General features: G+C 38.4%; 1 protein-coding gene across 1 annotated transcript in view; it reads right to left on the bottom strand.

The window, feature by feature from the left end:
• Window positions 1–22,274, bottom strand: part of LOC139742636 (neprilysin-1-like) — a 59,680-nt gene extending 37,406 nt beyond the window's left edge. Inside the window, exons 1-2 of the mRNA XM_071653160.1 lie at window positions 21,990–22,274; window positions 1,022–1,060 (exon numbers count right to left, since the gene is read on the bottom strand). Coding sequence (XP_071509261.1) covers window positions 1,022–1,060; window positions 21,990–22,212 — 262 coding nt within the window. The 5' untranslated portion in view covers window positions 22,213–22,274. The remainder of the gene's footprint in view (window positions 1–1,021; window positions 1,061–21,989) is intronic.
• Between the last annotated feature and the right edge of the window lie 469 nt (window positions 22,275–22,743).

The following is a 22,743-nucleotide window of genomic DNA, read 5'->3' as shown; positions in this document are numbered from 1 at the left end:
GATATGCAAAGTATTTAGCCGATTTCTAAATAACATTTCATGGCTGAATTTGATGTGACATGCAAGGCGTGTGAAAGGATGTTACCTCGTATGACGATGATATGTTATCCCTTATATTAACCCTCAGTGTGCCATGAAATAATATCTCGTCCACAGATATGTCTATGAAATTTGTGCATATTCGACTCAATGACACTGAAAGGGTTAAAAACGACATTTTTTTGTCCTAACATCATTAAAATGCGAGATTTTTTTTTTTACATTAGGTAATCACTGAAAAAATTGAATCTGCATGTAGACGAGTTGACATTCACATTAGCCATACTGTTTCTTGTTATGATCTGTGCATAAAAACGTCAGTCAATAAAATTGTGTCCATGTTGAAATCATCAAACAAGTCGCAGTAAAAGAGGTTTCAGTAGGCATGGAATGCTGTTAGTTATACTAGAATATTATGTGATTATCTGTACGATACATTTCATGTCTTTTTTTTTTATTGCTCAATAAAATGAAATGACAAAAGCACACTTTGTATTATGTATTACTTTTTGTTGATGAAGAATATTTCATAATCCTAAAGATCCTCATTTCTTTAATGAAATACTGATAGCAACTAAAACAGGAATTTAGATGATGAGATGATAGTCACTTACGATTCTGCAAGTTAACCACACATCCAAACACACCCACATTCACAATAATGTATCATTAGCGTTTTAATGAATAGTGCACCGAGATGCATCATTTCTAAGTTATAACAGAAGTATACACAGTAACACACGATGCGGTGATTCATCTTGGATGGATTACAACGCAGTATGATAAGTGTAGTGAAGATTAATGTGAACATCAACAGAAGATTTTGTTACTCAAGCCACTAATCAAATTTAATAATAGGTCTGTCTTCTGTTTCATTATTCAATAAATCATCAGTAAGCTTGGAAATGATCTTCAAGTTTTCTTCTTTGCTCTCTTAAGTGCCTTATTAAAGATAATTGAAAGATATAAGAATTAAACTCACCTGCCGCGACGCATTCTTTTGACATACATATGTTTGGTCCTTGGTAAACCGGAAAGGAAAATGAAAAGAAAAATAAAGAACATCAAAAAAGTGTTATGCGATATATCTTCAAATCGCTTAGAGGTATTAGCATGGAATTAAGATCTGAACAAATGAGTAAAGTTAAACACATTGGTATTTTTTAATTTTATTTGTCATTTTTTGTTTAAAGGGGATGGCTAGTAACCGATCAGTGGGCATCAGTGGGAATGCTGAGGGATGATTGTTCCAATCCTTGTGGGATTCATTTAAGAGTACATTATATATCTACTGTTGTGTGAAAATTATTTGCTTCAGAACGGTCTCATATTCAAGTAATGTGCAGATTAATGCCCCGTCACTGACCAGGTACGCTAACCTGGAAACATTAAAGTGCACATTACTTGAATATGAGACCATTCTGAAGCAAATGATTTTCACACAACAATATATATATAATGTACTCTTTAAATGAATCCCACAAAGATTGGAACAATCATCCTCCAGCATTCCCACTGATTCTCACTGATCAGGTACTAGCCATCCCATTTAAAACAACAACACGAATATGATCACATAATACAATAATGGTGGACACGGCCTGATATTCCGTTGTTCAGATGAGGTGCACGTCACAAGATCGACATCCGCGAGTCATACAGTCCACGAGTCATACTGGTGCTGTTCGTTATTCCAAAGGTTCGTTATTCCGAAGGTTCGTTAATCTGAAACACACAAATTCCCTATACCTAGAGGTTCGTTAATCCGAAAATGAAAAAGGGTTCGTTAATCCGAACATTTGTGACGTTATTCCGAAGGTTCGTTAATCCGAAAATGAAATAGGGTTCGCTATTCCGAAGGCTCGTTTATCCGAAAATGGAATAGGTCAGTAACGAACCTTCGGAATAACGAGCTTTGTTTCATTTTCGGATTAACGAACCTTCGGAATAACGATCCTTACTGCTATCTTAAACATTTTTTTAAATCACTGTTCCCAAAGGTAAACAGGACCTTTAATACTGTACTGTACTCCAAAGATCATTAGTTACATACGAAATAAATCGCAAAAACAAAATATACCTTTTAAAAACGTGTGCCAAGAAAGAAATAAAGAAAAGAGAAAACGTTTCCATAAGCACGCCTAAAAAACAGAACCTAAGCCACAGAAGCACGTACTGCTGTGAAAACTATCAATGCGCACCATTTGACAAACACGTGACAACAAGTGTCCGCATTAAACCGATTGAAAGCACAAATAATCGACTGTTTATATCGCTGGCCACTCGGCAGACAGCCGCATAAACAGACGTCACCCATCGCTTCCAAAGGTAATACACAGTCATCGACTTGCCTCCACGCGACGCGCCAGCGGCTTCAAATGCACCTGTCTCCTTAAAGTTTTATCGATTATTTCAAACATAGCGTGTGTGATTTACCCTCTGTGGAATTGTCACCGAAGTCATGAACTGGATGTATGTTTCATGGCAGACGCTCGCCTTTACGACCGCGGCGCATTATCAAGGTAGTCGCTTTTGTTCCATTTTGGAGACTTGCACCTGGTCTGAATACGTCTTCATTCACTCATTGTAAAGCGGCAAACATAAACAAAATGGTATGTGATCAACACACCCACTTTGTTGTTGGGTTATGAATAGACGAATTGTCGGCACACCAAGAAAATCGGTGTGACTGATGACGCGACCGTGCATTACTATGTCAGTTACAATAACTCGACCTATTTTTTCCAGTCGATATTTTGATTTCCAAATATTATTATGGCGCCTTTGCCTAGTTGTCACCTTTCTTCGTGGAACATGGCATCAATATCCACACTTGTGAGACCAACTGATTTTATACACCCCAATGACTCACAGCAGTCCAACGATGATTGCATTCTGCTAAATTACGCGACAGACAGTCGTGTAAACACGGAGAAAGTCAGTTTTTGTTTCATTTCTGTACAATTCATCCCAACCCCCCCCCCCCGAAAAATGGCATCACCACTTTACATTACATTTACAGAACTTTAATACAGTGCATGTTAAAAGTCGTCTGCCCTTCATCCGATTACTGCTTAAACCTCTGGAGTCGCACAGCATGCACAAACGCTCTCTCTCACACACAAACACTCCTCTAAATTCATGTATAAAATATCTATCCATATCTGCGCGCATATGGATTTATGCTTGTTTTGCTTTATTTCATTTGTCAAGTGCATTTATTTTTGTGGGTAGATTTAAGGGCAAAGGCTAAAGAACTTACGAAACAAAATGTCAAATTTCTAAAAACATGGATGTCGTCTGGATGGTTATAAAACAACCGTATGAAACCCTCAAAGAAGTAAATTAGCGTAAGATGGCCTATGATATTCGTTCGTTTATTTCTCTTCTTTTCAGTTTGATGTCAGATGCTCTGTCATGTCACTCTTTCGAGTGTAATGATTTTTACGATTTCAACAGAATGTTCAAAACATTCCAAACACTGTATTTCCCTCTCCGATATTAGCCATATCTTTTCTTCTTTTTTTTGTTGAAAATTGTTCTTAATATAATTTTCTTCCTGTACTGGTGATTGCAAGATGCAAGATTTTCAATTATCTTTTTTCCCATTTCCGTTTTCCCCAGCGTGTGGAACAACAATGAATAAGTCTTCCTAAGATATCATGCGATGTTTGACGGTTTGTATGTATGTGTGTGTGTGTGTGTGTGTTTTCGACATCGGTATCGTCATAATCGTCACTTTCACCATCTGCATCATTGACGACATCATCATTGCCAATCTGTCACAGATGGGAGATCCCTTCCACTTCTCATCTAATCGCGGAACTTGTTCGAACGAAAATTGGCTTATTAAAGGTTACCCGTGTAATATTTCGCTTTACGTCCACACACACACACACACACACACACACACACACACACACACACTCACTCACACACACATACAACGATCTCGGAGCAGAAAAGGGGATCAGTACCCATCTCGTCTGGCCAAGCGGGGTGGTATTTTTAGAGGCGGCGCGGGTAAAATGGCAGGCCCCGCGAAGTGCTCCGAAGGTTATCGGATTTCCACCGCAGAGACTAAACCCGAGGCGGACGCATTGTGCCATTTTAGAGGGGCGTCGCGCCACTTGGAAGAAAAAGAAGAAAAAAAAAGTTCCCACGTCCGGGAGTCTATCACAACTTCAACTCTTTAATACCACTCTGGCATTTCGTCTATTAACAGACGGGGGATATAGGATGAATGGGAGATAACTGAAAGGAAGTAGGTATAAAAATGAAATCGAATTGAAGCAGATCGCGCGACCGAAAACGACTTGATATAATATTCTACCTGTGACGTCAACGTCGATAACGAAAGATAAACATTTCCTTCTTTCTTTTTGTTTTCCTTTTAAATCATACATATTGCAGTCTCATGAAATTGCGTTTTATTTCCTTTGGCTGAGCTTCGGGAACGTGTTGCATGAAAGCTCCAAAACCAGTGATGTACACTTTAAAGTGCAGACACTACAGACATGACACAAAGATTGCTTTTATAACAACAACCAAATAAAGCAACTTTGATTCTCTGTGACCCATCTTGTGAAATTTAGATGAGGCTAAGTTTCTAGTACAATGTATACTCCTGAAAATAGTACACTCCGAATCAACTCAGTTTGGGTGTTTCTGCATGTCGGAGTTATCTTTATATCATCTACTGACAGTATGTGTTCTCATAATCCTTTCACAACTTTTGTCTCACAGTGTTCAATCCCGTCCTCGTTCCACCATTAATGTAGTAGCTCCATGGTTCCACAGACGATTCAGGAAAAGACCCCGTGAGACCAAATCTCATTTTCTCAAAAATAGTCTACTTGACTCGATTTCTTTTTCCATCATCCAGTTGGTGGGTTACAATAATGTAGAACATAATTAATATCGACTTTTAGAATCGACCTTAACTTACAAATTCTCATCGATGACTATTTGTTGGCGTTAATTATACGTATTGTATACAGTGCAATCCCGTCTTAACGAACAACAATTATAACGAATATCTCGATAAAGTTCAGGTCCCAAAATTATTACCTATATATCTTTATATATATTTTTGTTCCGCTGTAACCAAGTTTTGATAAACCGCAAGAAACCTACCGGTTTCGAGGATTTGGTTATAAGGAGAGCCGCCTATAGGGCCTATACATGATACAATACATATTATGTGTGGGTGTGTGTGTGTGTGTGTGTGTGTGTGTGTGCGTATTACAGTAAACTTTGTGATCGATTTTTAGTTGACATTTATGATTGTAAATAAGTATGCACAATTGGAAAAAAATAGATGTGACCTAAAGACACATTTCAGTGCTTGATTTCGCACCTCTGTGCGCAAAATGTTTGAATGTGTTTGACGAAAAGTCGAGCTCAGCAAAGAATACGATTACTTAGTATCTTTGATGTGGTTGAACTCTTATTGTTTCTCTTTTGTTGGTTGCTTGCATAAACATGCCAAACGATGAGCAAAGCTCCCCACTACTGTTAAATTTCAGTGACTGGTGAATTTGTGCCAGTGGTACCACACAATAATAATGTGTGTGTGTGTGTGCGTGTGTATGTTTAAGAAAGTGTGTGTTTGTGTGTGTGTGTGTGTGTGTGTGTGTGTGTGTGTGTGTGTGTGAGGGCGTGCCTTGTGTGCGTATGCTGAATTGTGTAATCATGCGTGAGTGTTCTACCGTGGACGAGGCAGACTGTCCCAGGCGCAAGGCACGCTTTCTACATCAGACAGTAGACAGAAGGGGTAGTCGCTGATAGTAGGAGAACTACAGGCAAATTCTCAAATACAGTCATTTCTCAGATTCAGAATCCATCGACCATCAAACGATACAATATATATATATATGAAGAGTTTGTTTGCAAAAACCGATAAGTCCATATTTGCCAAATGGCGATATTTGCGATGAAAGGTCAAGAAAAATAAAGAGAATAATAAGAAAATTTTTGCTTCTTTTGGCCATAACTTCAAAAATGTACCTTTATATGTAGTGACCAATATATCATTTAAAAGGTATTATTTTGTACTTTATGACAGAGACCGTACTTCAAAATCTTCAAAAATGGACTTATGGTTTTTGCGAACAAACTCTTCATATATATATATATACATATATATATATGTATATATATATATATATATATATATATATAACCCTGAATTAATGCCAAAACTAAGACGATAAACAAAAAGGATCCATGGGAAGTTGCAAGTGTGTTGTGCTCTTCCTATAAATAGAGGAAATCGGCACCTATCTCTTTGGAGTCCAAGCTTTTGCTCTGTAATAGCTGCGGCTGGAGTCGATGCAATTGCTGCCTCGCGATGCTCCCACAGGTGTTGCCAATTTAATGAGTAGATGGAGTCATGCGGAAATGTCAATTTCGTATCTGATAGTATCTCGTATCGGCCGGATCGAAATACCATCTGCGCTGCTGATGGCTCCGATATTGCTAGTAATTTACGAAGAACTGGCTGCCGTTGTGTTATTGAACACTCTCTCTCCGGGCAAAGGGTTTTCCCGCTGGTTTAAAGTGCAATTCTACCCCATTTTCAAGTTGACGTTATAGGCGAGAGAAAGAGTCAAATCAAACACGACATATTGCTAATGGTTTCATCAAGATTAAAGAAATTATCCGATCTTAAAGGTGTAATAGGAAAGGTTATATCGGTGGCTGCCAAGATCCACATTAGATGAGATAGTGGGATGGTATTGCAATAAGTCAGTTTGGGGATAGCTCATGTGTGTATTGGTAAAAATGAACTTTTTCTTGATAAACCTCCCCGACGGAACAATTTTATGGATTCAAAAATCACGTTGAAATAAAGAATGAACTTGCGTAGCATGTTGACCAGAATGGTCCGTCAATAAGCACATGAAGAAGTATCAATATCATTATGTAGCAGTGAATGCACTAGCAAACATTTCATGATTATTATGATATCCAAATAGGTTCTACCAGGCTTGTCATCTGTTTTCTGTTTGTTGAATGTGCCGGCATGCACCATTTAATACGTAGGATTACATGAATGATCATTACATAACAAATGCTTATCTCAGTGAACTGAAGAGACAATTCGCCTGTTGGTACAAATGACCTTTATTTGCTCATGCGCAAAGTGGAACTCCGAACTGGCTTATTCATTTGAAAGTTTTTGCACATTATTTCTGTGGGACGGGCTCTAAATTGAAAATTCAGTCCATGCCTCAGCTGATTTTCTACGGAGCGAGGCAGACAAAGTAGAATTTCGGATATTCAGACGTTATGGATAAAAAGAATTGCCTGCATTTGTATGATACGTTCCTATTTCAGAAGAGAAAAAAAATCCCAGTGGAAACGCACACAAAAGTACACTCACACACACACACACACACACACATATATATATATATATATATATATATATATATATGTAAACACAAAATGCCTCTCCACCTATTCAAGGGAACGGAATAATTATCCGCATGGTGGAATTTATTTAATTCACGGCGCGCAAACGCCAAGCACGCTGAGTTGAACATGGGAAGTTGGCTGGTGTACAACAGCGAGTGGTTTTTAACGAGGTATTGATGAAAAATGGTGCCGTCTTGTGTGACGACATTTTTCGCACACCTGTCGATGGATGAATGCGGTCAAAGGGTCGTGTTTGTTCGCCTTCTCAATCTGTTTTCCTTTTTCTTTACAGTATACGTGGAGCAGCGTGAAACATTCACACTATACATGCCGCCAGAAGTCCATTCAAATACGGTGAGACCCACTTCCCTCCCCGGCAACGGAAATTCGATAAAACCCATTTTGACTTGGAGGCAAAGTTAGCATTATGACATTTTTACAGTGACATCTCTGCAATATACCTGTATATCTCATATCGGGAAAAGGTGATATAGGAGCTAGACTTATTCAGTATGCCTGCATAAAATCGAACAGAAATCTATAAAATTCCGTCTTTAAGAGAGAATTAAGAAGTTCATTCATCTTATGTTTATATATTTATGTTTATTCAAGAATTACTAATAAATTCAACAATCAAGACCCTTTCGGTCCTTGAGCAGCGAAATCAATACGCTGAAAACCCAAAACAAATTACACTGAACAAAGATGATGACATAGGAACCTCACATATTTCAGAAATGTGGCAATGTAATTCATTACAATACCACATGCTTAACAAGTTCTCCTATAGCCTATGTAAAATGTATGCATACCTTCTTCTTTTGTTCTGCTTCCTTGAGCCCCAACTCGTGCATTCTTGTTGTGAGGCTGCCATGTCATCATCCTTGTTCATTGTGATTTGTTATATAATCATTATGAAAACACTCATATTCCTCATCCCAATCACTACAAATTCTGAAACTCTGCACTCAGTGTTACCAAAAATATTTATAGTTGTTAATATGTAAAAGCCTTAAAATCATCCGGAGGTCTCCTTTAATTTGGGCGCACCCACGAATCATACAGCCCACGAGTCACACGGCCCAAGAGTCATATTACAGTCCACTAGGTATAAAGGCCCACGAGTTCACACTAAGCAATCAAGGCCCAGGACACCGACACATTAAGCTCCGTGATGTAATGTCGAACTCGTGGGTCGTTTTTACTTTGTGTCGAACTCGGACCTTTTTTGCTTAGTGTCAAACTTGCGGGCCTTGCTTGCCTATAGTGTTGGACTCATGGGCCTTATTTGCTATCCAGTTCATGGGCTGCATGGCTCGTAGGCTGTATGACCCATGGACCTTTATTCAACGTCGAACTCGTGGGCCGTACGACTCGTGGGTGTTCGTCTCATGGGATGACCCCGTAAAATTCAGCAACCATCTTCACTTCACATCACCACTTCCACTTCCATAGTAGGCCTACAGAAATTCCTTGTTTACTCTCTGTGTGGAATGTCATACAAGCACGCAAGTTAGAAGGCGGCGTACTTTATGCGCGTCAATGTGTATACAGCTTTCGACGGACATGAATATTGAATCCAACTCTTTTTAAAGGACACATAATCAGAAATAGAGGAATCCACTTTACTTCTAAATAACACTTAATCTGGAAATTTCCAGGAGATGATAGTTAATATTATATCCTACATCATTAAATTGTAGAACTAGCATTGGCCGAAACTCATGTGACTCAAGATAAGTTCACCATGGAAAAAAAAAAAAGCGGATGTGCCGTGACGTCAGCCTCGGAATATTTTTCGCCCGACCAATTTCCTGGGGGGGGGGGGGGGCATTTCATGAAGCAGTTTGGTCGGATATTTTTCTGACAAACTGTTACAAGCTACTGATATCCTTACATCTGATTGGCTCGGACAAAATGCTTCATGAAATGCCCCCATGATGTCACTTTGGTTAGTGTTTTTTTTTTTTTAAATAATGGGGTATCGAGCCAGCGATACCGCAATCGCAATCGCATAAGACTTCGGCGCGGCGCTGATAGCCCGCCAGTGTAGCAGCGAGCGCCTGCACTGCACTATACTAGCACTGTGCTGTGTGCATCGAGTACGCACTGGCACCACTCGGTAATAAAGACGCCGCACTAGCAGGGAATAGCACAACCGCACTCATTCCATTTCAATGGTTGCGTGGTAAATATTAATAACAAATGATTGAAACGTGACGATTAAAGACATCGCAAATGTCTTTCAAGTTTTCCAGTTTTCATCGTTTCTTATCTTATTCAATGCAACTTCAAGTCTTCGTCGTTACCAATGGTTACTGTCGCATCGTTAAAGGTTAAAGATGCTCGGGTCTATATCCTAAGATTCATGGTCTAGACTAGTGCCGTATACTGCGCTGGTCTAGTATCATCAAGAAGAACCTAGTTGATACAATATAGAAAGACATTTTATCATTATATTATTATCATTATCGTTATCATTATTATTATTATTATTATTATCATCACTATTATTATTATCATTATCATCATTATCATTATTTTATTATTGTTATAATTGTTATTACTGTTATCATTATTATCAGTTAGGTCTAGACCGATAAATCTGCCTCCTGTTCGGTGGCCTCTTGTAAATTCTACCTTCGGTAATACGGGGCCAACCTATTACCGATCGACCGTAGGCCCACAGTTAACAAAAGGCGGATTTATCCGTCCAAATTAGATCTAGATCTAGGTCTAGATTTTTTTTTTCTAGTAGGATATAAATCAAATAATTCTTATGCCATGCACTCTTTTCGAGGTTCCAGTTGAAATTCTGAATTTTTCGGTGACTAGCATTGCACTATTTGTCTTCGGAAATACTGCACTGCCAGTCAACTCACAATCCATAATTTCTTCTGGAACCTCTCAGTGCATGGTATACTATTTTGATTAGTAGAATTGGAATGTATTTCAGTCTCCGCTTCAAAACATAAAATGAGAATTTATGATCTCGATGCACGTATGCTTAGTGCGTAGGCCTAACCTATACATTAGTCACCGAAACGCCCCAAACTGCCTGTCTTCTTACTCCCTAAACCCCCAACCCCCCTTTTTTTATGCTTTACCATTTTTTCTTCCTATAGAATATGTAATTATGTATTTTGAAAGAGGTCAAACGTCAACAGAAGTATGTCAGAATTACAGCTGTACTTCTGTGACACACCATTCTCTTGGTAAAGTCTTATTAGGCTTTCAAATATATAAACATAACTTATAGTAGACAGAAATAAAGATGCAGTCAGCTATTTTACATCATTTAGAAATTTGTCGAAATGAGAGCTATATTGCTGTACCTTCCAGGGAACCATAGGCCATTATGTACAGAATGTTAAGTTGCTAAAAAGGATAAACTCCCCCTTTGTAGATGGAGACAGCCTTTGCAGTGATTGACAGGAGCCGCTACAAGTGGCGTGTTCCAAACTCAGCATGAACCCAACGATCCTTTCTATTCCTGAATTCGCAGGCATCACCGATCCCCTTTTCTGACGTTATTAGTTTCCACTTCCCGCAGTGACACGGCATGGACACCAATTTTGAGTCACGCACGACATGTAAAAATATCGAATATACCAGCGAATATACCAGTGGAATAGATATATATATATATATATATATATATATATATAATGTAGTAACATTAATAACAGCAAGAATTTAATCCTCACTCCATTGAATGGCATAGCGATAGGTAATAATACGATCAGTGTGAATTCGTCTGAACTTTGGGTGGAGTGATCTGGAGGATTTGGGTTGGATGATCGGCAAACTGATTGCTTTCATTCCGAACACATTAGACGCGCGAATTTTGAAAAGAAAGCAGAGATGTTAATGTTTGCGACACAGATCACGGTGAATTGCCTTGAAATGCTATCTTACAACCAATTTACAAATGGTCCTTTATCGACGCAAATAGACATCGATTATTCAGAGTTTGAGTAATACCCGCGTTGAAATCCAACGGCTACTTAGTCGTTCATATTTAGATTCATTATTTTGAATACATTGAAATCTAATTAGGCACAGTCGAAAGTTGGAGATTTTCAATGTTTTGCTCTTTCATGAAATGGTGTATTTTAGTAAAAATCTGATAAACAAATCGGATAACGTAATAGCAGAATCGCCTTGCCAGTCTCTCGTTCACCTTTCAACAAAATTTTACTGAAGTTCCCTTCTTTTCCTAAAAACAGAATCATCATGTTACAAATACCGGAATTTTTTTTGTGACTTATATGATCTTCTGCTTTACTGTTTGTCTTATTCTCTATGTGGAATGTCAGCGCTTTAAAGATGAAGTAGATTTTAATTTTAATTTCAATTATAAATATGAATTCATTACATATGTGTATATATATATACATATATATATATATAGATTATATATATATATATATATATATATATATAGAGAGAGAGAGAGAGAGAGAGAGAATCATGAAAAAAGTACAAGGCTGTTAGGATACAGTATAGGCCTATCATATTTGCTTTTGAAATAGAGCTGCTGTGGTTCTGAATCAGTGGATTGCGACAATATAAACACTGAGTCTTGGGGCCTCCGGTTCAAGTAAACGTTCAATTTATTGTAGCTGTAGTGTTCTTGATATGCAAGGCACTTTATCCTATTAAATCATTGCAAACAAAGACATATATCGAATATACCAGACGATGCAGGCCTATCCTTTTCTCTCTTTTTTTCAGAGCTGGTGCCAGAGAGAGGGCAAAATTCTGCTCCACAAAAATGGTATGTATCGTTAAAAAGTATGGAAAGTATAGATCAAATCGCATTCATGTATGGTTTCTTTCATATCTAGACATTATATCATAAAGCGACTTCCTTCAAACCACCCGCCCCAAAACCTTTGCCCTTTCCTTCCTGGTTTGAATATGATAACATAGTATACGCTTTATAGCTACTTTCCTTTATTTTACGTTGTTAGGGACAGTCTATTGACAATTTCTTTATTAATATGTATAATCTTCTGTTTCCCGAGCACATTCTGAATCTGTTGTTGTACCTGCAAACAAACGAAACACACACACACACACGCACACGCACACACACACACACACACATCAAACCAAACCACCCATTCCAACATCAACTCATTCCTTCCGGGTTTGGTTACGATTTTAGTACATTGTATACGCTATCGCTACTTCCCTTTGTGTTACGTTATAAGGGACAGTCTATTGACAATTCCTTCATTGATATATATCTTCTATTTCAGAGCATAATTATTTTGTATTAATTTGTTGTTTTTGTACTTGAAAACAAACCAAATACAGAAATAGAAGAAAAACAAACGAATCAAAGATCACTGGAATGAAGTTGAAGGATGTGCAATCATGAAAATCATTGCCTGTTCCAGGTGGATAAATGAAGTGAATTTTCAATCTTGGCGACAATCACTCGTCGCTTTGTAGGTAGGTGGAATATTTTGTGGTGAAAAAAAGTAGTCTCAAACAAAGAGCTTGATACTTACATTTATTTATTTTTTTTTTGGGGGGGGGGGTATTTTATAGAGTACTATCCAATATAAAAGGACGAAGAATAGATATACAAGAAAAAAACAACAGCAAGCAAGTCGGAATAGAAGATTTTACATGCACGATAAGTTACAAAGGAGACCCCAAACCTTTTAGTACGAACACAGTGATGTTTATCACAAGGTACAATAGATATCATGTGCATTAACTTCCCCGACGGTACAGATGGTACACCCCACACCCCTTGTAACATATCTGCCCTCATAACAAGGAAACCTACCTCCAATATTCCAATACATTATACAAAACACCTCTGCGCTACAAGTAGCCATTATTATTATTATTATTATTATTATTATTATTATTATTATCATTATTATTATTCTTACATCCCACACACACACACACACACACACACAAATAACACACACACACCTTTACCGAAGGTCGCTCACCTCGTTAATCTCACGTGTACAGAACAGAATGAGTAAATGCTCCACAAGTTAAGTTATCGTGCCCACCAGTGCTCGTAGTGGGGAAAAAATATAGGCGGGTGTACCATTAGGCGACGTCGGTCATTTTGAGGGAATAAAAGGATTTGTTATTGAATGACGATTGTCATTGCAGCGTGCTTCGGATGTGGCTGTGATGAATTAGGCCATTAGAAAAACTCGTTTTGCCGTTAAGTGGGATGGGGGACCAGAGGTGTCTGTGTAGGTGGGTGGAACTCAATGTGATTGTAGGATTCTTAGACTGCTTGTTCTTTCCTTGGAAACAAGGGCAGAGGCAGTGTGTGTGTGTGTGTGTGCGTGTATTTGTGTATGCCTGCCTGTTTCTGCTTGTGTGTGTGTGTGCGTGTGTGTGTGTGTGTGTGTATGTGTGTATGCCTGCCTGTTTCTGCTTGTGTGTGTATGTGTGTGTGCGTGTGTGTGTATGTGTGTATGCCTGCCTGTTTCTGCTTGTGTGTGTGTGTGCGTGTGTGTGTGTGTGTATGTGTGTATGCCAGGCTGTTTCTGCTTGTGTGTGTATGTGTGTGTGCGTGTGTGTGTATGTATGCGTGTATGTGTGTATGCCTGTGTGTTTCTGCTTGTGTGTTGTGTGTGTGTGTTACGAAAAATTTACTTCGCTCTTATTGTATGCATGCTGGTTATGTTACAGCGCAATGAGCGTCATTTTTGATGGACTTCAGCGCTTTACAAGAGGCCACTGTAATTATTATTTACTATTATTATTACTATTATTATGCTCTTGGGTACTGCGAGTTTGAGGAAAGACTGTAAATCGTCGGTCTTAATGCCAAAAAGGCCTTAAACCTCTTCCACTGTTATGCCAAAAGGCCCTTAACACTATAAACTTTGTACACTATTAGTCCCCTTTTGGCATAACAGGGGAAGTTTTTTAAGACCCTTTTGGCATAAGGCCGACGGTATATCCTTCTATAAGTTTCTATAAGTTTTCTTACATGACTTCATGTATTTTCACGACGAACGCTATCACATCTTTGTGCTCGGCATACCCTTTAAGCCCTATCCAAAGCTGCGCTAATAAGAAATCACTTCATAGAACAATAAGCACAAATTTGGCAACCATGTCAGATTAGTCGAGGAGGAAAATGGGTAAATGCACCAGTACGGAGGGATTATAGCACACGAATTTGTACATCACTGGGCAAAAACGCAACCTATAAGTCAAGACGTCGACGTGTATTATGTATGTGACCCCCCCCCCCTTTTTTTTTGTGTGTGTGTCCTTTTTTTTTCCAATCGACAGAATCTGTACCTAGATTGCATGATGGTCGATCATGCAATAATAATGAGACGGAATGAAAGAGCACCGAATTGATTTGCGCCTGTGGCCTGCAGATGCGAGTGTGGAAAGGGGAGGGGGGGGGGGAGTGGAATCTGTAACTTTGCATGTATCAGCCGTGTATCTGGCACAAATGAACGGAAATGAAAATTCATTGCTGGGATTACATGCTAGCCTGATTTCGACAAACGCTGTCTTCAAAGGAAGAGAGTTGAGGTGTCTTTTTTCTGCTAATGGTGGTTTCGGCAGGTACCTGAGGCTAAATATTCTAATAGTTCATTCTTTCCCTCACTACCTTATTTGCGGTGGCATGAAAAAGTGTTCTTGAAGTTAGACAGCGAGAAGAGAGAGGAGAGGGTGAAAGAGAGGGAGAAAGAGGAGGGGGTGGGGGGATTTGTTGGGAGCTGAGATGAAGTCCGACTTCCAAAATGACTGTTAACATTGTTGGAGTGCTAACTAACAACGCTATCTCAATAGCAGGTGTCATGTACGGAGCGAAATGCCGCAGGGGGATAAAAGAGTCAATTATTAAGCGTCCACGTTATTGCATTTAGTTCTTGGCTGCTGGCTCACCTTGCGGAATGCAAACACTATATCGACAGCTGAAGCTAGTGTATAGATCGAAAGATTACGATTCTTTAGGAAAAAAAAGAGGTAGAATATGACAAAAACAGCAAAATATTTAGGATATTTGTTATATTGATTATCAGAATCAAAACGCACCTGTGCGATTGTTATGATGTTGTAATTTACACCATGTCATTTTATGAACCCCAGGTAGAGCAAGACAAATGAAAATAAGAAAAAAAATAGATACAGGTAAAAGGTGCGAGAGGAAATATTTGCCAGACGATAGTCACTTTGATAATCATTTTTCCATCCCTTTAGGGGAGGGGGGGGGGGGGCTCCCGTATTATATTTGTCTGCATTACTTTTATTGTGTCTTTTTTTTCTCCAGTGTCTGTTTGTAAATGCATGGAATCTATGCATTTGTTCAACTGAATGTCGTACAATCTCGGACGCTTGGTGATAAATCATGCACCAAAATGGGTTTTTGACTTTGGCGACCCGCCCCATTTATTACCAAGTAGACCGTGCACAAATGCAATATGAGAGATACAAAAACTAGACCGCAATAGACACAAGCATGCGCTCCTCCAAATCCTCCTCCATGTTTAGATTATAGATGTCTAACATCACAGCAACGAAGCAGCTCTGGTAATAATTCAGCGTACTGTATTCTAAAACCTTGATAATAATTTCAAAGTAACATCATCATCGTTTCATTTTATTTTTTCATGAGAATGTTGCGGATTTATTTTTTGGTAAAAACGTTTGAAGTTGTATACGATTTCTTAATTTTGTCACCTGTTATATATATATATATATATATATATATATATATATATATGCATATGTAATACTATATATGTATACATATACACACACACATACACACACGAACAGACACACTCAACCCACACAGACATTATATCCGCCACCAACAAGGTAAACCCTTATTTTGCTAGTTTGCGAACCGTTCACACTTTTTGTATTTTATGTAATATTCTCTCATTATGCTATGCTATTGGTTTATAATATGTAAACGAATGGTTTTGTTATGTTGATCATTTATGTCATAATCATACCATAGCCAGAAGACAACGCGTGGCTGTTTTACTGCGTTACATATAGCCACATACGTTTTGCACTGCTGCCACATTTTGCTCTGTATTGTTGTCGACAACATGAAAATGTTTATCTTTATATTATAGTCTTATGTTATAACATACAACATGAAGATATTAAAGGGATGGTACAGTATTGGTGGAGATGAGAATTGGGCTTTTAACCTTTTGCGAGATACCAAGAAAACACTTATGATATAGTACAGAGCTTACCCTTTTAAGAGGAATTCAAAGTTTATTTGATGAAAATCGGGTTTGGAATGACTGAAACATCCAAAAACAAAGTAAAAACAAAGCGATCGTAATAAAGTGTGGGTCCCACACTTTATTAGAATCCTTCTTTTGGGGATATCTCAGCCATTTCAAAACCAATTTTCATCAAATAAACATTGAATTCCTCATAGAATTACATGCTCTGTCATATTTCATAAGAGGTTTCTCATTATTTCACAAAAAAATGTTAGAAACCTGAAATTAGGTCTCAACCAAAACTGTACGATCCCTTTAAATTGGCGTGTTTTTTGTTGTTGTATACCCTCATTACAACCAATAACAAGGGGATGTTCAGTTTGATATTACATTTTTATGAAATGCACTCAATAATATGAAATTAATTATGTATATCATTATTGTATTCTGTTATATGAACTACGGATTCATTGATGATATAGTCATTATAGACTCATGTTAGTCAGATTTATATCGTTACGAGTGCAGCCATACGAGTGAGTCATTTTTGTATCATTTCACAGCCCTGATGAAGGTCTAAACAAGACCGAAAGCTCGGCAATAAACACACACGTTGATCACTAGCTACGTCCACGATTGCTCTTCTTCTCGCACTGAATATAAATAATGAAGGAGCTACACTGGTTCTGTACACGGTCGGGACCCCTTCTCGCACTGTATATATATATATATATATATATATATATATATATATATATGTGTGTGTGTGTGTGTGTGTGTGTGTGTGTGTGTGTGTGTCATCGACGGCTTTGTGACTTTCACAGCACTGTTTATTTGATTTTATTTCTTTTTGTCAGCGTCAACTAATCATGAAGTCAGTTTTCATTTTGATGACTGGTTCTGGAAAATTATATCGAAAACACAACTCTGCAGTACAATAAACTCTTGAGATACTTCCCGAAGCCGGGATCTGATACCGCTTATATAAATAGACCTACTATATCATGTCGCCATGACTTGCACTCGCAACATTCTAACATAAACTCAATAATACTGCGATTTCCTTTATTAAAGCCTAACACCCCAACACTTGCCTACAAAAGCATTTAAACAAGAAATCATCGTCGCAAAATTTAAATTCGTAAAATACGTATGGTGATACTAATGTAAATGTAGAAGTATTTATCTTTCTTTCTTTTTTTTAAGATACATCCATGTCAGGTTCTGCTTATATAACGGCCCCCTCCTGTATGGTTTTGCCCTCCTTTGATGATGATTATCGTAGAAGTATTTGAAATCTCTTTCCTACACGTTATGTTTATGCACGGTCACTGATAAAAGGAATTGATTATTGACAGTAACTATATTTGTTTTGCGGTTCGTATCTTCTGCTTGTCTTGCATGCTCTCTGTTTTATTTGTAAGTGTACCCTACAGAAAATAAAAAAAGAAAAATAAAATCTCAACAAACCAAACCAAGCCATATCTTAAATGAATATGTGCTCCGGCATATCTTCGCTTATAATGATAAATACATTTAAGACGAGTATAATCAAGGGAGTTTTAATACATGACCTCGGTTTCTATAAAACATATGTTTATATTCGTTATACCCATGCTTGGTAGGCCTATAAACTGAACGCACAGCAAGCAATGGTACATAGAAGGCATCGAGTTACTTCTAATCACCTACTTTGTCTATAAAAAAAAACCACAAATAAACACGCACACACCAATAGACACGCACACACACATATTATGTACGCACCTGATGGCTCATTAATGGGAATGTCCCGAATGTGTACATAGAGTGTGTGTGACTTGCAAAACATCGATTCACGAATTGCATGTACATGTCTGACCGATATACTCAAATCGTTGTACATACTATCAAAAAGCACACAAACATTGAGGCACAGACCGTAAATGACCGTGCATTACAAAACCAACAAAAAGTCGCATTTTACGAGAAGACTCAAAATAGTCGAAATTTGGTCAACCTAGTCACTCTTTAGCTTTTCTTTGTTGTTTTTTTCTGAAAAAAAAATTATTATACAAAAAATTAATAGCAAATTGGGTTTGTTTGTTTGCTTTGCATTTTTTCTGTAACTTTTTTGTCTTAAATAGTATAATTAGGCATACCCAAGAGGTCCTTTCTTGTTTCTTAAAAATCCCTAATACACTTTTTTTTCCAATTCTATAGCTTTTGAGAGGATGATGCTACCTGCCTGCATTTACAGTCGGTTGTAGTCATGCGTAGAATGCCCTTAATGACAAGAGCACATTTCTACTTAATCTGATAATCCCTTCGTTGTAGTCGCTAAGGAGATTTATATCCTGTTTGTTTGTTCGTTTTCTGTTTGTTTGTTTGTTTGTTTGTTTGTTTGTTTGTTTGTTTTTTGTTCCACTAAACATTGCGCATAGCTCTGCTGGATAAGAATAGGTAGGAGCCTACTTGAATAGACCCTAACCTTCAAAGCCTCCTTTCTCAGTAAACACTTTTCGACAGGGTATATTTTCCTCAATTGTTTAGATTGGTTAAGAGAGTTCTTTTGTGTTGAGTTATATGTCATTTGATTTTAATGCTTAAAGTCTGCTCTTTTCGAGTCTGCCCTTGACTAAAACTCCATGTATGGCGACTTTTTGGTGGTTTTGTGATGCAGGAACAGACAGACAGACAGACACACACACACACACACACACACACTGAATTACCTGAATTTCCTGAATTATCTCTGATGACACCCAGTAAGTCGAAGACACACAGACACACACAGAGACAAAGACACACACATATACACATGTTGTAATTTGAAGTCGCAACCATTTCACATGTACATTATCTGGTCACCTGGATACCTGATTCGCTACACTGTACTCTAGACCACCGATTCATCTTTTATGTTTGCTTGTTTGGGTTTCTCTTTTCTTTCCACCTCCGAGCAGTGCCGAGAGAGGCGAACATCTAAGATTGACCCATGCACTGATGCGACAGGTGTGCTGAGTCATGGTGCTGGATGCTAGATGGTATGATGAAATAGTCCCTGCCCCCTCCCCCCCCCCCCCCCGCACACAGATGATTCTGCAACCAGCTAATCCGTTAAAAAGTAAATATCCAGTGCCTTTGAACATGTCCCTCACCAAGTTCGTGATGCATCATTCACTATGGTTATCAAAACATGGGACAACAAACATAGAGTACAATGAGGTAAGTGGGTTCAAATCCTTTCCATATGTTACTGTATAGGCTGTGATGGTGTTCCTTTAGATCAAGCTGTGATTATGATGGAGGTCTCCTGTACTGCATTCTTTATTTCTTTAATAGCTTTCATTGCTAGAACACTGGAAGATCAAATTACTAGAGGGATTCCGGATTACTGGGACTTTCGCGTGAACGGACCATCATTCTCACCTGTGTACACCAGATTTATTATCGCAAGAATAAGCCGAAATGCCCTTGGTGTAGGATTGTGAAACTAATTCTCGCGATTGTGCTTACACTGCAAAAATTCCGGTGTTTAATATTGAACACCGAGCTGGTGTTAAATTTTCGGTGCTCATTTATGGTGTTAAATTAACACCTCCGGGTGTCATTTCCAAATTTTAAACTGTTTTTTGAAGAGTTTCTTAGTAACTGCACTTCTTGTTGATTTTTAATTTAAACAAGACGATCAAGAATTTCACATTAAAATACTAGATTTTTGAAAAAATGTGAAAATAAATTTACACCAAAGTAACACCAGCTGGTGTGGTCTCTTATTGAAGCTGGACAGGTGTTAAACCATTGATATTAACACCAACAAATATCAAATCAACACCATGTGGTGTCATTTTTGAATAAACACCAGTACAGTGTCAAAATAACACCAGGTACAGTGTCAAATTAACACCACGAAGTGTCAGGTGAACACTTTTCAACACCATCACAGTGCATTTTTAACACCTGTGGGTGTGGTCCTCTATTGAAGTTTGATCGGTGTTAGATTTAACACCCGTGGTGTTAAATCTAACACCGATGTTTTTACAGTGTATCCACAATTACGTTTTTAAACAACTTTTGGCGCTTCTCTTTATACAAAGAACCTAAAATGATGTTAATCTTAACACACACACACACACACACACACACACACACGTGTATATCGATACAAGCATACTCGTACATGCATATGTTTAAAATGGAAGCAAGCAGGAAAGAATAATGTACTTGCGGAGCGAGGAAAAATCAGTCTGTTCAACTTGGAGAATAGATGTAAGGACCAGTGACGAAAAGTAATTTTTTTTCTTTTCTTCACGAAATGAACCAAATGTAAACATACCATATGGGGTAGTGTTGATACTGTGTAATGACCAGCACCACCAACTGTAATTTTGTTCTTTCTTCTTGAAAAGCTGTCTAACTACCATATGACACAATGGCGTGATTATGGCACACTTCACAAAGTCCATACTGCTTTTCTCACTAGATGTGATTTAGGAAAGGTTTGAACTCACATCTGCAGTAGATGTTGTTTTTCCCCTAATCAGTGTTATACTTTACTCCTACATGTAGTGAGTTCTTTGCACATGATGGATGTCTTTAATTTTCTTTAGAGAAAAAAATGGCGTCTTTTAGTCATCCTTAGATAAACGTTAAGTCATCACAGTGGTAATCACCACACTTGTGACTCATCCGCGGTGTGATAGAATCTAGACGATGACTCGTGTTTGCTATCTACTCAGTCCACGTCGGGTTTCAAGACTCCGATAGGTGGTATGTGGTCAGCACTTTTTCAAACATAATCCATTAATATAAGGGGATGCTTCTTTTCAGGAGTTGCAATGTATCATGATAATCAACGTCTGAATGAAGAAGCCTTCATATGATTACCATCACGGAATCTCGAGCTAAAATTGAATAACGTTTTTTAGAACATAATTGTGAAATTAATCAGACGGTGTGTTAAGATGTATTTTTGTATACATAGGCCTACATTTATATATGTGTGTGTGTATTTGTATTTATATGTATGTAGGTATGTATATATATATATATATATATATATATATACATTAGCGGGGCCTGATCGCGAAATATTCACACACATTATTTTCTTTTCTTTTCTTTTTACAACAGAGCATAGTAAAATTATATCCCTAGTAAAGGAATTGTAGTTTTTATTCTAATCGATTTTTTTTTTCTGCTGTGGTGTCAAACAGATTTATACTTCCTACTACATTAAGTGAAATTAGAAAAAAAAGTGCAATATGTGATGCAATCTGTTTTGGGGTCTCACAACACTCCATACAGAGACATGTCTTGAATGCGGTAACGTCTCACCTTTTCGCCTGCTGATGACGAGCCCGACGACGAGTAGGACGGCCAACAGGACGATGATGAGGAGGAGAAAGATGAGAATCTTCTCCAGTGTAGTCCGTCTTTTGACGCATTTTACTCCTTGCGCCCGGAGCGACGATTTCCTCGCATTTGTATTGTTCGCGGCCTTTTTGCCCGGCTCCTCCACAGATACAGAAACGTACTCAGCCTCCTTCGAGTCACCCATGATGCTGGAGTATTTCCTAATAACGCGCGAAAACGGTAGCTCGCGACTTACCGGCAAGAAGACAGAAAAAAAAAATCCCCACACACTCCGACTTCAGAAAGAGCTCTGTGGCGGGTAATCGTTCTATTTACCCCACGTGTTCGAGTGTTTGGTTATGTACATCGGCTGCGAGCCTTCCGGCGTACATTCTCTCCACACAGCTCGCAGGTGACGATAGCGTCTCAGTGGCGCTACGGTAATTCAGAGAGGTGAGTAGCGCGAAGTGAGAGCGAATCTCGGGCGGATAATCGCAATTTCAAAAACTCGTTGACTCTTTCTGACCCCGCAGCCGAGACAATGTTCCCCCCTCTCCGATTACTTCATTATCTACTCAAGACGGAGGTGCCCAGATCCAGGGTAAGCCGATGCTTGCCCGTTCGTGAGAACCAATTTCCTAGCGAAGAATGCCGCGTTTAGCACGCGTCCGCCTCGCCTTCGCACCTTGCTGCTTCTTGTGAGAAGTGTCATGCTCGTGTGTGTGCTCCGCCAGTG

The sequence above is a fragment of the Diadema antillarum genome, unplaced genomic scaffold (assembly GCF_040938485.1).
Source record: "Diadema antillarum isolate AM-2024a unplaced genomic scaffold, OU_Dant_1.0 seq00001010_RagTag, whole genome shotgun sequence".
NCBI lineage: Eukaryota > Metazoa > Echinodermata > Echinoidea > Diadematoida > Diadematidae > Diadema > Diadema antillarum.
The sequence above is the reverse complement of the archived record's forward strand: the minus strand, read 5'-3'. Positions and strand labels throughout refer to the sequence as shown.